Genomic DNA, 12,740 nt, shown 5'->3' with positions numbered 1-12,740 from the left:
GGTGGACTAGTTCTTCCTCCTTTCATGTATTTATTTGAAATCAACTCTGTGGTACACTGCCCATTAGATATCAGAAAACACATCAGCTTCTATTTTTTGATTTGACTGAGTGTCTAAGAATGAGTCATACGGAGACACATTTGCAGAAAGAGTGCCGAAAATGTTTCACTGTTCATCAATATAGTAGCTTGCATGCCCTCTCTAATGCACATTGATAACGGATTTCCCTCCCTCCCTGCCTCCCTCCCTGCCTCCCTCCCTCCCTCCCTCCCTCCCTCTCTCTCTCCCTCCCTGCCTCCCTCCCTCCTCCCTCCCTCCCTGCCTCCCTCCCTCCCTCCCTGCCTCCCTCCCTCCCTCCCTCCCTGCCTCCCTCCCTCCCTCCCTCCCTCCCTCCCTCCCTCCCTCTCCCTCCCTGCCTCCCACCCTCCCTCCCTCCCTCCCTCCCTCCCTCCCTGCCTCCTCTCCCTCCCTGCCTCCCTCCCTCCCTCCCTCCCTCTCTCCCTCCCTGCCTCCCTCCCTCCCTCCCTCCCTGCCTCCCTGCCTCCCTCCCTCCCTCCCTCCCTCCCTCCCCTCCCTCCCTGCCTCCCACCCTCCCTCCCTCCCTGCCTCTCTCCCTCCCTCTCTCCCTCCCTCCCTCCCTGCCTCCCTCCCTCCCTCCCTGCCTCCCTCCTCCCCCTCCCTCCCTCCCTGCCTCCCACCCTCCCTGCCTCCCTCCCTCCCTCCCTCTCTCCCTCCCTCCCCTGCCTCCCTCCCTGCCTCCCTCCCTCCCTCCCTCCCTCCCTCCCTCCTCCCTCCCTCCCTCCCTCCCTGCCTCCCTCCCTCCCTCCCTGCCTCCCTCCCTCCCTGCCTCCCTCCCTCCCTCCCTCCCTCCCTCCCTCCCTCCCTCCCTCCCTCCCTCCCTCCCTCCCTCCCTCCCTCCCTCCCTCCCTCCCTCCCTGCCTCCCTCCCTGCCTCCCTCTCTCTCCCTCCCTCCCTCCCTCCTCCCTCCCTCCCTCCCTGCCTCCCTCCCTCCCTCCCTCCCTCCCTCCCTCCCTCCCTCCCTCCCTCCCTCCCTCCCTCCCTCCCTCCCTCCCTCCCTCCCTCCCTCCCTGCCTCCCTCCCTCCCTGCCTCCCTCCCTCCCACCCTCCCTCCCCCTCCCTCCCTCCCTCCCTCCCTCCCCTCCCTATCCTCCTTTCTCCGTCTCTCTTGTTTTTTTTTCTCTCTCCCCCTTTCTCAGGGAGCTGATGAGTGTGTGATGTGTGTCAGTCTGAGAGATGGTCCTCACTGTGTGCCCTTCTGCCCCAGTGGGGTAAACGGAGAGAACGGGCAGTTCATCTTCAAATACCCCAACAAGGACAGCTACTGTGAGCCCTGCCATGTCAACTGCACACAGGGGTGCGTGTGTGTATGTGAGTGTGTGTGTGGGTGTGTGTGTGCATGTGTGTGTGTGTGTGGCTGCGTGTGTGTGCTGCAGAGTAATGCTGTGCCTCTTGTTGCAGGTGTTCGGGTCCAGGATTGAGTGACTGCATAGACAACACTAGACACTCCACTAGGTGAGTGTCTCCCCCTGCTGGAGGTTATGTGTAAACACACACCCCCACTCAAACAAATCAAATCGAATTGTATTGGTCACATGCGCGGAATACAACAGGTGTAGACTTTACAGTGAAATGCTTACTTATGAGCCCATTCCCAACAGTTGAGTAAAAGTGACTAGGCAATCAGGATATATAATAATGTGTGTGTGTGTGTGTGTGTGTGTGTGTGTGTGTGTGTGTGTGTGTGTGTGTGTGTGTGTGTGTGTGTGTGTGTGTGTGTGTGTGTGTGTGTGTGTGTGTGTGTGTGTGTGTGTGTGTGTGTGTGTGTGTGTCAGTGTAGTATGTGTGAGTAGAGTCTAGTGAGTGTACATAGAGCCAGTGCAAAAAAATGACGATAAAGAAATAAATGCCCATTTTTCTCCTGTAGCCCTCAGATCACAGGTATAGCGTTGGGAGTGCCGGCTGCCCTCATAGTCTGCCTGGCATTGTTTGTGTTGGGCATGCTGTACCACCGTGGCCTGGCCATCCACAGGAAGAGAGCCATGAGGAGGTACCTGGAAAGTGGAGAGGTGAACTTCTTAGGGAACTACATCAACTTAAATGACAGTCATTTCTGCAGAGCTGAGGGAAATATTGGATGTACAGTATCAGGAAGTCTAATATAGACCCAGTGTATCCAATGCACTTGTGCATTCGTGTAATGTGAACTAGTGTGTTTGTGTGCTAATGTACTTGTGTCTCTGTGCATGTGTGTGTGTGTGTGGCCAGAGTTTTGAGCCGCTGGGGCCTGGAGAGAAGGGAGCCAAGGTTCATGCCCGGATCCTGAGGGCCCCAGAGCTGAAAAAGGTCAAAGTCCTGGGCTCTGGAGTGTTTGGCACCGTACACAAAGGCCTATGGATCCCTGAGGGAGACTCCGTGAAGATTCCTGTAGCCATTAAGACCATCCAGGACCGCACAGGCAGACAGACTTTCACTGAGATCACTGATGTAAGAACCACACACTCTTAACACACCGACACTGAGTAACTCTACTCACCTCTAGACGGGATACACTAGAATCCCTTGTCAAATCAAATCAAATCTTATTGTTGCCAGATATGTTTGTGTAACGGAGGTGGGTTTGTATTGAAGAGTCACCTTGCCTGAGACCTAAATACTCGCGTTAGCTCCCCGTAGCAAATGCCTGGGCTTTAGCTCAGTGAGCTTACACAGTCTTGTGGCACTGTCTGATTCCCTCTCTCACTCTTGTGTGTGCTCCCGTGCAGCACATGTTGTCCATGGGCAGTCTGGACCACCCCTACATCGTCAGGCTCTTAGGTGTCTGCCCAGGTGCCAGTCTCCAGCTGGTCACCCAGCTCAGCAGCCAGGGGTCCTTACTGGAGCACATCAGGCAACACAAAGACAGCCTGGACCCGCAGAGACTGCTCAACTGGTGTGTGCAGATAGCTAAGGTAAGGTCACAGGATCACGATCAATAAACAGTGGAACCCTTTTTGGTTCCAGGTCCTGTTCACCTCAAAGAACCCTTTTAATGAACCCCTATAAAAAACCCTTTGGTTAAAACATTCTACTATGGTACAGCAGAGAAAAAATATGTTATGTTTCTAGTATTGAGTCTCTGGTCTTTCTTTTTGACTGTTATTATCAGGTCTCTATGATGAAACCTGTGTGTGTCTTCTCTTCAGGGCATGTACTACCTAGAGGAGCACTGTATGGTGCACAGGAATCTGGCTGCGAGGAACGTGATGCTGAAAAGTGATTATTTCGTCCAGATTTCTGACTATGGCGTGGCTGACTTGCTCTATCCCGATGACAAGAAATATGTCTACAGTGACAGCAACAAGGTAAGCAGGATTCAGGACTCACTGCTCCATTCTCCATAATGCATCTATCAATATATAATGTTTCACAAGTGGTTGTCCAATAGAACAGACAGAATGAGCTTCCTGTCACACCTGCTCCTGCTCTTCCCCGCCAGGCTCCCCAGCATTGCGCACTCCTGCCACAATCATTACGCACACCTGCCCCCCCCATCAGCAATTGTTGGATTCACCTGGACTCAATAACCTCTGTCATTACCTTCCCTATATCTGTCTCTGTTTCCTGCTTCTGCATTGATTGTCTTATGTCCTTGCATACCCGTGTGCTGACGCTGTTCTTGTCTTGTTTATTGCCTATTCCTGATGAAATGTTTGATGCCCGTACCGTTCTCATCGGCGTCAGTCGTTATACTTCCCTTTCTGTTTCTATGGCCAGGTTTCCATCCAATTTGATGTTCATGCGAATATTCTATAAAGGAAATATGCACATTTCCCACTAATGGTCTTTTTCCACCAAACAGACTTGTTGCGGGGGAGAGAAATCAGTGCGTGATGACGTAATACACATTTAATGTACTTTTTCGCCTAGGTTTTCATATACCAAGTAAAAATCTGCAGTACAATGTGTTTACTATCGGATTTTCAACTCTATCTGGTACTTTTGCCACAAACTGTTGCGTTGAATAGAAAATGTGCCTATTCTGGTCTTGGTACGTGGGTTCTAGCCAACAGCTTGCAGATACAGTGCAGGTAGGGTGGTCTACTTGATGAGATTATTACGAATAAGAGCGAGAACATTTGTATTTGTCAAACGCCAACCAAGCATCGATCATCATGTCACCAGAATAAAACCCTCGATATTTATTGGAAAGGAGCATGAGGATCACCGGGCACTTTCACCACCCTGGGAAGTTCATCATAATTTATTTCATCTGTAGCCTAATAAACTGCATGGATTCCCGAGTCGTAGTGGGAGGACCACACACCATATCATCGCATGACTCTAAGTTTACTTCGATATGATTGGTTATTATATCAATATTTGCACATAAAGGCATTTCCTCCACCATTTATCGTATCATACATTTTACCAACACAGAAAGATCCCACCATGTAGAACCAACAAATAATCTCTCTGTCTTTATAAAATTGTACTGAAACATCCTGTTTCCATCACAGCTGTCATGATTTCTTTTTATATGGTATGGAAACGTGGTTTATGTTACTTCCAGACTCCCATAAACATCAAATGGATGTCCCTGGAGAGTATCCTGTTCCGGAGATACACTCATCAGAGTGACGTCTGGAGTTACGGTAAGACTGCATGATCGGCATTTTATCACATGTTTGTGCATGTACAGTATGTCTGTCCGTCTGTCCGTCTGTCGTCATTATGCATCACCTCTCCCGACTCCAGGAGTGACAGTCTGGGAGATGATGTCATTTGGGGCAGAGCCCTACGCCTCCATGCAGCCACAGGACGTGCCCAGTCTACTGGAGAAGGGAGAGCGTCTGTCCCAGCCCCACATCTGCACCATAGACGTGTACATGGTCATGGTTAAGTGTGAGTAAGCGTACAAAGTAATGTACACACTATGCACATCCAACGACCGACCCAACTGCCGTGGGATACGAGGAAAATTACCAGCACACTTTTGAAATTCTCCTATTTTTATTGGCAAGGTTTCGACCACAAACGATCCCCGTCAGAACATTAATAGTTGAAATGCTGTTATTAAAATGACATGCGTTCAACCTTCTTTTCAATTGGGTGACTAACACAAAACATACCTCTCACTCGGTGCTCTTTGACACACGCAAATTGATCTCATACTGTTACAGTATATGCATGGTGCCAGCCGCTGCACCCCAGCAACCTTGGACATTAGAAATCCTATTGTTTTCTATTACCAGGCTGGATGATTGACGAGAATATTCGACCAACCTTCAAAGAACTGGCCAATGACTTTATTCGCATGGCAAGAGACCCGCCTCGCTACCTTGTCATCAAGGTAAGGAAAAGATTACAGCGCTATATTACTTTCCTGTCTATACGCTATGGAAGTGATTTAGCATTTTCCAGGAAGTAGCCTTGTAGTTTTTAACTTTTGTAGGCTTTTTGAATGGTTTTTAAAATGGGCAAAAATGTAGCGCAGTGGTCTTCAGCGTAAATAAAAAGGTATCTGGCAGAAGTAAAGGCATCCACAAACACTAATATAATGGAATTGTACATATACTGTGGGATCTGGTATTGGATCATTTGATAAAGATGAACAAAGAAGACTGAATAGAATAAATTATACAAATACTGAGTTATATTGTATGCTCAGATTTTTTTTTTTAATTACATCATTTTATACTAATATAATTGCTCAGAGAAAGATATTTGGTTTCACGAGTAATAAAACAAAATCTAAACGAGATGGGTGTCAATAATTTTGACCCCTCTGTTTTCAATTCTCTCGCACCCTGCCCTTGCTACGACACTTAGCCTTTTCCAGAAATGTTTTATGAGATTGGAGAACACATTGGGAGGGATCTTAGACCATTCCTCCATACAGAATCTTTCCAGATCCTTGATATCCTTTGTCTGTACTTATGAACTTCCCTCTTCAATTCAAACCACAAGTTTTCAAAGGGGGTTCAAGTCCGGAAACTGAGATGGCCATTTCAAAATGTTGATCTTGTGGTCACTTCTTTGTGTATTTAAAAAATATATATAATTAAAAAAAATGTTTACCCCCAATTTTGTGATGACAATCTTGTCTCATTGCTGCAGCAGGCGAAGGTCAAGTCATTCGTTCTCCGAAACATGAACCACCAAACCGCGCTTCTTAACACCCGATCGCTTAACCCAGAAGCCAGCTGCAACAATGTGTCGGAGGAAACACTGATCAAATGACAACCGAAGTCAGCCTGAAGGCACCCGGCCCACTAAACAAGGAGTTGCTGTGATGAACCAAGTAGAGCCCCCCTGGACAAACCCTCCCCTAACCCGGACGACGCTGGGCCAATTGTGCGCCGCCCCATGGGACGCCAGGTCACGGCCGGTAATAACACAGGATCAAACCCCAGGCTGTAGTGACGCCGCAAAACTCTGCGATGCGGTGCCTTAGACCACTGTGCCACTCGGGAGGCCTTCTTTGTGGATTTTGATTAGTACTTGGGGTTATTGTCTTGCTGGAAGATCCACTTGTGGCCAAGTTTCAGCCTTCTGACAGCAGCAACAAAGTTTTTGGATAAAATGGCCTGGTACTGGGTAAAGTTCATGATGGCGTTGACCTTAACCAGGGCCCAAGGACCAGTGGAAGCATGAAATCCCCATATCATCAAAGATCCACCACCACATTTTACAGTAGGGATGAGGAACATTACATGACCAAAAGTATGTGGACACCTGCTTGTTGAACATCTCATTCCAAAATGATGGGCATTAATATGGAGTTGGTCCCCCAGCTGCTATAACAGCATCCACTCTTCTGTGAAGGCTTTCCTCTAGAAGTTGGAACATTGCTTCCATTCAGCCACAACCGCATTAGTGAGGTCGGACACTGATGTTGGGCGATGAGGCCTGGCTCGCATCTGGCGTTCCAATTCATCCCAAAGGTGTTCGAGGGGGTTGAGGTCAGGGCTCTGTGCAGGCCAGTCAAGTTCTTCCACACCAATCTCGACAAACCATTTCTGTATGGACATTCAGCATTGTCATGCTGGAACAAGGAAGAGCCATCCCCAAAATGTTGCCACAAAGTTTGAAGCACAGAATCATCTAGAATGCCATTGTATGCTGTAGCATTAAGATTTCCCTTCACTGGAACTAAGGGGCCTAACCCGAACCATGTAAAACAGCCAGAGACCATTATTCCTCCTTCACCAAACTTTACAGTTGGCACTATGCGTTGGGGCAGGTGTGCCAAAATAGCTGAATCCACTCATTTGAAGGCGTGTCCACATACTTTTGTATATATATATATAGTGTGTTTTCTGCATATGCATTGTTATTTTCAAGGCCAAACCTATCATTGGTGTGCATGGCCAAAGATATATTTCATGATGTGTAATGACGTGTGCAGTTGTGTTCTAAATTTGTGATTTACTGCATTATTATAGGGTAAGTAGTAGTGCTGAGCGATTAGTGCTTTTTGATGTTGGTTTGGTTTCAGTTCGATTATTTTTTTTAAATCACATTTTTTTTCTGGTTTGAATTATTATTATTTTTACATTAAATGCACTATGCATTATGTGGGTTGAATGCTGTAACAATGCAGAATAAAACAATTAAGAAAAGTCCCATGATGGTAGTGACTTCCCATTACTTCTCATCAATTATCAATTATTAACCATAATTTCTTCATATTACTTTAGTTTAATAAAATGTTTAAGTTGTAGTGTATATTACATTTGTTTTAAGTCATCATATCATCTCTATGGGGTTGCTGCCTGTGAAACTCGGAAGATCCGCAAGTGGTTCTTTCAGCAAGACAATAACCCATAGCAGACATCAAAATCCACTAAGAAATGGTTAATTGACCACAAAATCAACATTTTGCAATGGCCATCTCAGTCTTTAGACTTGAACCCCGTTGAAAACCTGTGGTCCATAAGCACAGACGAAGGATATCAAGGATCTGGAAATATTCTGTATGGAGGAATGGTCTAAGATCCCTCCCGATATGTTCTACAATCTCATAAAACATAATAGAAAAAGGCTCAGTGTCTTTATCCTCACAAAGGGAGGGTACTGGAGTATTGAAAACATGGATCCAATAATTATTATGATTGATTTATTTTGACTTGTTAAACAAAATGTCTTTCTCTGAGCAATTTTATTAGGATAAAAGAAAATTGTTTAAAAAATTTTTGGAGCATAAATAAAGGAAACACCAACATAAAGTGTCTTTAATAGGGTGTTGGGGCACCACGAGTCAGATCAACTTTAATGCACCTTGGCAGAGATTATACAAGTGTCTGGAACTCTATTGGAGGGATGCGACACCATTCTTACACAAGAAATTGGTGGTGGTAAATGCTGCCACTCCATAATCTCCCATAAGTGTTCAATGGTTTACATCGTTTTCATGCTCATCAAACCCTTCAATGACCCCCTCGTGCCCTGTGGATGGGGGCATTGTCATCCTATGGGGGCATAGCCATTGGTAGCCAAAATAATGGCATTCCCAGAATTTTTATACAAGACCCTAAGCACAATGGGGTGTTAACTGCTTAATTAACTCAGGAACCACACCTGTGTGGAAGCACCTACTTTCAATATACTTTATATCCCCCATTTACTCAGGTGTTTTCATCATTTTGGCAGTTACCTGTAGCTCAGTATTTGTATTATTTATTTTAGCAAGAGAATCAATAATTCCGGTCTCCACTTTATCTTAAATGACCACATTTTTGATTAGGGGACTGACCCCGGAAGTATGACGTAATGCCACGTCACTTTCATAGCGTATTCCAAGTCCCTGAGTGGCCCATTGACAGAAGTCATTGGGCTTGTTTGACATTGCAGACGACAGTGCAGGCGGCTGCCGACTGACTGATCTACAAAGAACCTTTCATCATAAATAACTATTCATTATTATTTTTTTAGATCAGTCAGTTAGATACAATTTACCCATGATATATATTTTTCCCACAATTGACGGTTTTGATCCTCTTTCGAACGCGGCCCTCATTAATGACGCTTTGCCTATAGGACAGAGGAGAGGCGGGGCCAGAAGAATCCCACCAACGGGGATCAGCGCTTGCCAATTTGGAAGCGGGCCTGGAGGACCAGGATGAAGAGGGATTGGAGGACGGTTTGGCCACTCCTCCTCTCACCTTGTCCCCATCCAGGACTCTCTCTCGTTTGAGGATGAGCTCATACAGGGTAAATCTTACTTACAGCATTCTGCACACATAACTCAAATTTTGGCACTAATCACTAATTGACACCTATTGAGTTACGCACGCAAATTTCTAGTCATAAAATGACAGTGGGAACTTTAACCACTCTCTCTCTCTCTGACCTCTCAGAGTTCCAGTGCGACCTCTCAGGCTGGACCAGTAGGGTACCTACCCATGACCCCCGGCCCTGGAGATAACCCCTGTCAGGTGAGACACCACAACTCATCATGCATCACAGCTAAGGAGATCTTATTAGCACCGTCATTTCCTACCTTCGAATAGCCAGACACCACTGGCCCTAACACATCACATCTTCAGTACAAGAGGTCCTGGCCTTATAATACGGCCAGACATATTTAGTTGAGAGCAATGAGTAGCATGACTTCCATTTGCCAAATGGTTTTGTTTAAATCAGTATTATGGCTGAACATTGCCAAAAGGCAATAACTGCTCTAGGAAGTTCAGACACATTAAAAATATTATTTTGTGTTCATCTCTATCCCACTGCCAGTCCCATTTGGTGGTGATATTTATGAAGATAATAAGGTTGATGATGTTGCTGCTACTCCTCTTGTTGTTGATGATGATGATTTTGTGTAATGTTTTCCTCAAACTCTTTCCATTCTGTGAACTTCTTACAGCTGTTCTCCCAGCGGTCTCGTCTGAACTCAGCTCGGACGCTGTCGGAAGGGTCAGAGGGCAGTGGCCTGGACAATGAGCTGGCAGAGGGAGTGTCACTGAGTGGCAGCCTGCGCAGGCAGCAGCTCCGGGCTGGCAAGGACAGTAGTGGCAGTAGTACCCACCACACCTCCACCACCATGGTGCATAGGAGCCAATCTGCAGTCTCAAAGTCACCCTCCTACAGGCCTGAGGAGGAGGATGAGGAGGAGGATCACTATGGATATGTACTGCCTGGAGTATCGAGCACTCCTGAGAGAGGTGAGAGGGAGAGGTGACACCTGGATGTGACGGCTACACAGTGAATGGATGTGATATATTTTTTACATCTGTTTTGATGGAGTGATTCTATTCTATTCTCTAATATCTGTTTTCTCCTTTCCATGGTAGATTCTCTCCTGTCTTTCCCAGCCTCCAGAACTTCTCTCCCAGGTAGAGCATCTCTTAGGGGCTCTAGGAGCTTCAAGAATCCACTGTCACCATTGGCAACCATCTCAGACCCCACCGAGGACTATGAGTTGATGACCAAACAGCCATCCCCTCTGCCCCGCTCCCCCAGAGTCACCTCTGTACAGATAGAAGGGCCTTCAACTGTCCTATGGAGGAAAACCTCTCCTCTGCCCTCCCCTACCTACCATACAGCACCCTCACCACTAGAGGGGGACTCACTGATGCAAGGGGACTCTCCAAGCACTGCAGCTGCTCTGAGGGGAAGCCAGAGGCCAGCAGAGGTCACTGACAGTTCTGTGGCTGTAGTTGTATCAGTAGAGGGAGAGGAGCTGCAGCCTCTGTCTGAGAGGCCTGACAGTGGAGCTGCTTTGTTTGGCAACCGAGGGGCCTCTCAGGGTCAGGGGAGGCCAGAGCAGGGGGCAGTAGTGGAGTATGAATACATGGACATCTGCAGCACCGTGAACACCACAGACACAAAGAGACCCATCTGGGAGAGGCGTGAGAGCCAAGCAGCTGACTTGAGGACAGTGACAGAAGAACGAGAGAGAGAAGGAGGAAAGAGTCAAGACCTAGAGGAGGAAGAAAGGAAGGATGAGGAAGCTGGAGAGGAGGATGATGTTTACCAGTATACTAATAAACAACCCAGACTCCTCCGAGAGAGCAGCCGAGAGGTGGGTCTCAGCCCCAAGCCCACCCTCCGCTCCAAACCCAGCCTCAGCCCCAAGCCCAGCCTCAGCCCCAAGCCCCGCCTCATCCCCAAGCCCACTCTTAGCCCCAAGCCCAGCCTCAGCCCAAAACCCAGCTTCAGCCCCAGTCCTAACCCAATGCCTGATGGCTCCACAGCTATGGTAGAGAGCCAGGTGGAGGAGTATGAAGAGATGGATGCCTTTGGAGGGGACTCCAGGGGCTCCCAGCGAGTGGACCACCAGGAGGCAGAGTACCAGAACCTCCCAGTGCTAGGGAAGGGGAGGGCCACCACAGTTGAGGTGGAGGGGGGTACGAGCACCAGGTGTGCCGGACTGGGGGTGGAGGGGTACATCAAAGCGTGCTCCGGTGTGGGAGTGGTAGAGCCGAGTAGCAACACATCGTTTGATAACCCTGACTACTGGCACAGCAGACTGTTCCTCAAGGCAGATGCTGTGCGCACATAATTATGTGGACTGAGAAAACAACAACCATGATGATGTAAGCACCGACAAATATATTTGATATAATCATGTATCAGGCTCTGGTGCAGCTCAACCGGTAACGTTCTTTTAGCGCTACATTACTGGTTGAAGTTTTTGTTGTTGTAATGTAGTGTATGTATTCTCGGTTAGTTTACATCTTCCACCCAAACCTCACGAACCAAAGAAAACATAGGCAAAATGTGTCCTACGTAGCGTTGATGTTATCTATCTGTTTATAGCGACGTCGCCGTCTGGGAAATATAACCAAGTTGGCAGCTCAACATCAAACGCCTAGCCTAAACTGTCAATAAGTCAAAGGCAAATAGTACAGGGAGAAATATATAGACACAGCATACAAAATGTACATAGACAGACATAGCATGTATACATAAAGCAGAAATAGGCGGCCAACGTACACACACTAATGCTGGATCACATTCCCGTGTTTGCACTTCAACTTGTTCCACTTCCTGGTGAAGCCAATGTTTACCTGCGTGGAACCTCGAGGTTCCATGGGTGAGAACTGCCATGTAATGTACATTTGTAGCTTATAGTTTGCTATGTGAAATGAAGTATTCTTGATGAACATGTATGAATGAATTGCAGTCATGTATTGGCTATGTTATTGCAAGTGATTGGAGCCCAGCACGGTTTTGTCCAAAAAATGTATACGTTTTCATGTAATATAATGTGAATTGCTGTCATGAAAAATTAATACTGATACATATAATTGTTTTACAACAGTTTTGAGTTTTGCATTTGATTGTGTGTGTGTGTGTGTATGTGTGTGTGTGTGTGTGTCTGTACTTGAACAGAGCTATGCTCAATCATGAGGCATCAAAGCCAAAGGAACTGAATAATATTAAGAAATGCTAAAGATGGAAGGAAAGTAGTGTGGAAAATCTAACAAAAAACAACTAGATAACAAATTAAATCGCTTCGAGGCAATTTCCTGGACAAAATGTGTCACTGTAATAGTGACGGTGTAAACTTAGCAGTAGAAAACCTAAACAGTATATTTGAGCTCTTAACTTCCCTATCAAATCTAAACATTTCAAGCAGACAACCTAAGAAATTGAATTACAATGACAAATAGTTTGATGAAGAATGCAAAAACCTAAGAAAGAAATTGAAAAACCTGTCCACCCCCAGTGTCAGGCATATGTGTATAGGTGGCAGGGAAGTCAGGCGCAGGAGAGTCAAACGGAGTGTA

General features: G+C 46.8%; 1 protein-coding gene across 2 annotated transcripts in view; it reads left to right on the top strand.

Annotated features, from left to right (window-relative positions):
* LOC124046091 (receptor tyrosine-protein kinase erbB-3-like) overlaps window positions 1-12,270 on the top strand; it is a 39,197-nt gene extending 26,927 nt beyond the window's left edge. For both annotated transcript variants that reach the window (XM_046366084.1, XM_046366083.1), the window contains 13 exons: window positions 1,218-1,375; window positions 1,480-1,533; window positions 1,946-2,087; window positions 2,287-2,505; window positions 2,784-2,969; window positions 3,204-3,362; window positions 4,571-4,652; window positions 4,756-4,902; window positions 5,253-5,350; window positions 9,040-9,213; window positions 9,360-9,437; window positions 9,872-10,169; window positions 10,299-12,270. In XM_046366084.1, coding sequence (XP_046222040.1) covers window positions 1,218-1,375; window positions 1,480-1,533; window positions 1,946-2,087; window positions 2,287-2,505; window positions 2,784-2,969; window positions 3,204-3,362; window positions 4,571-4,652; window positions 4,756-4,902; window positions 5,253-5,350; window positions 9,040-9,213; window positions 9,360-9,437; window positions 9,872-10,169; window positions 10,299-11,509 — 3,006 coding nt within the window. In that variant the 3' untranslated portion in view covers window positions 11,510-12,270. The remainder of the gene's footprint in view (window positions 1-1,217; window positions 1,376-1,479; window positions 1,534-1,945; window positions 2,088-2,286; window positions 2,506-2,783; window positions 2,970-3,203; window positions 3,363-4,570; window positions 4,653-4,755; window positions 4,903-5,252; window positions 5,351-9,039; window positions 9,214-9,359; window positions 9,438-9,871; window positions 10,170-10,298) is intronic.
* The last annotated feature ends 470 nt before the right edge of the window (window positions 12,271-12,740 follow it).

The sequence above is a fragment of the Oncorhynchus gorbuscha genome, linkage group LG10, assembly GCF_021184085.1.
Source record: "Oncorhynchus gorbuscha isolate QuinsamMale2020 ecotype Even-year linkage group LG10, OgorEven_v1.0, whole genome shotgun sequence".
Taxonomy (NCBI): Eukaryota; Metazoa; Chordata; class Actinopteri; order Salmoniformes; family Salmonidae; genus Oncorhynchus; species Oncorhynchus gorbuscha.
The sequence above is the reverse complement of the archived record's forward strand: the minus strand, read 5'-3'. Positions and strand labels throughout refer to the sequence as shown.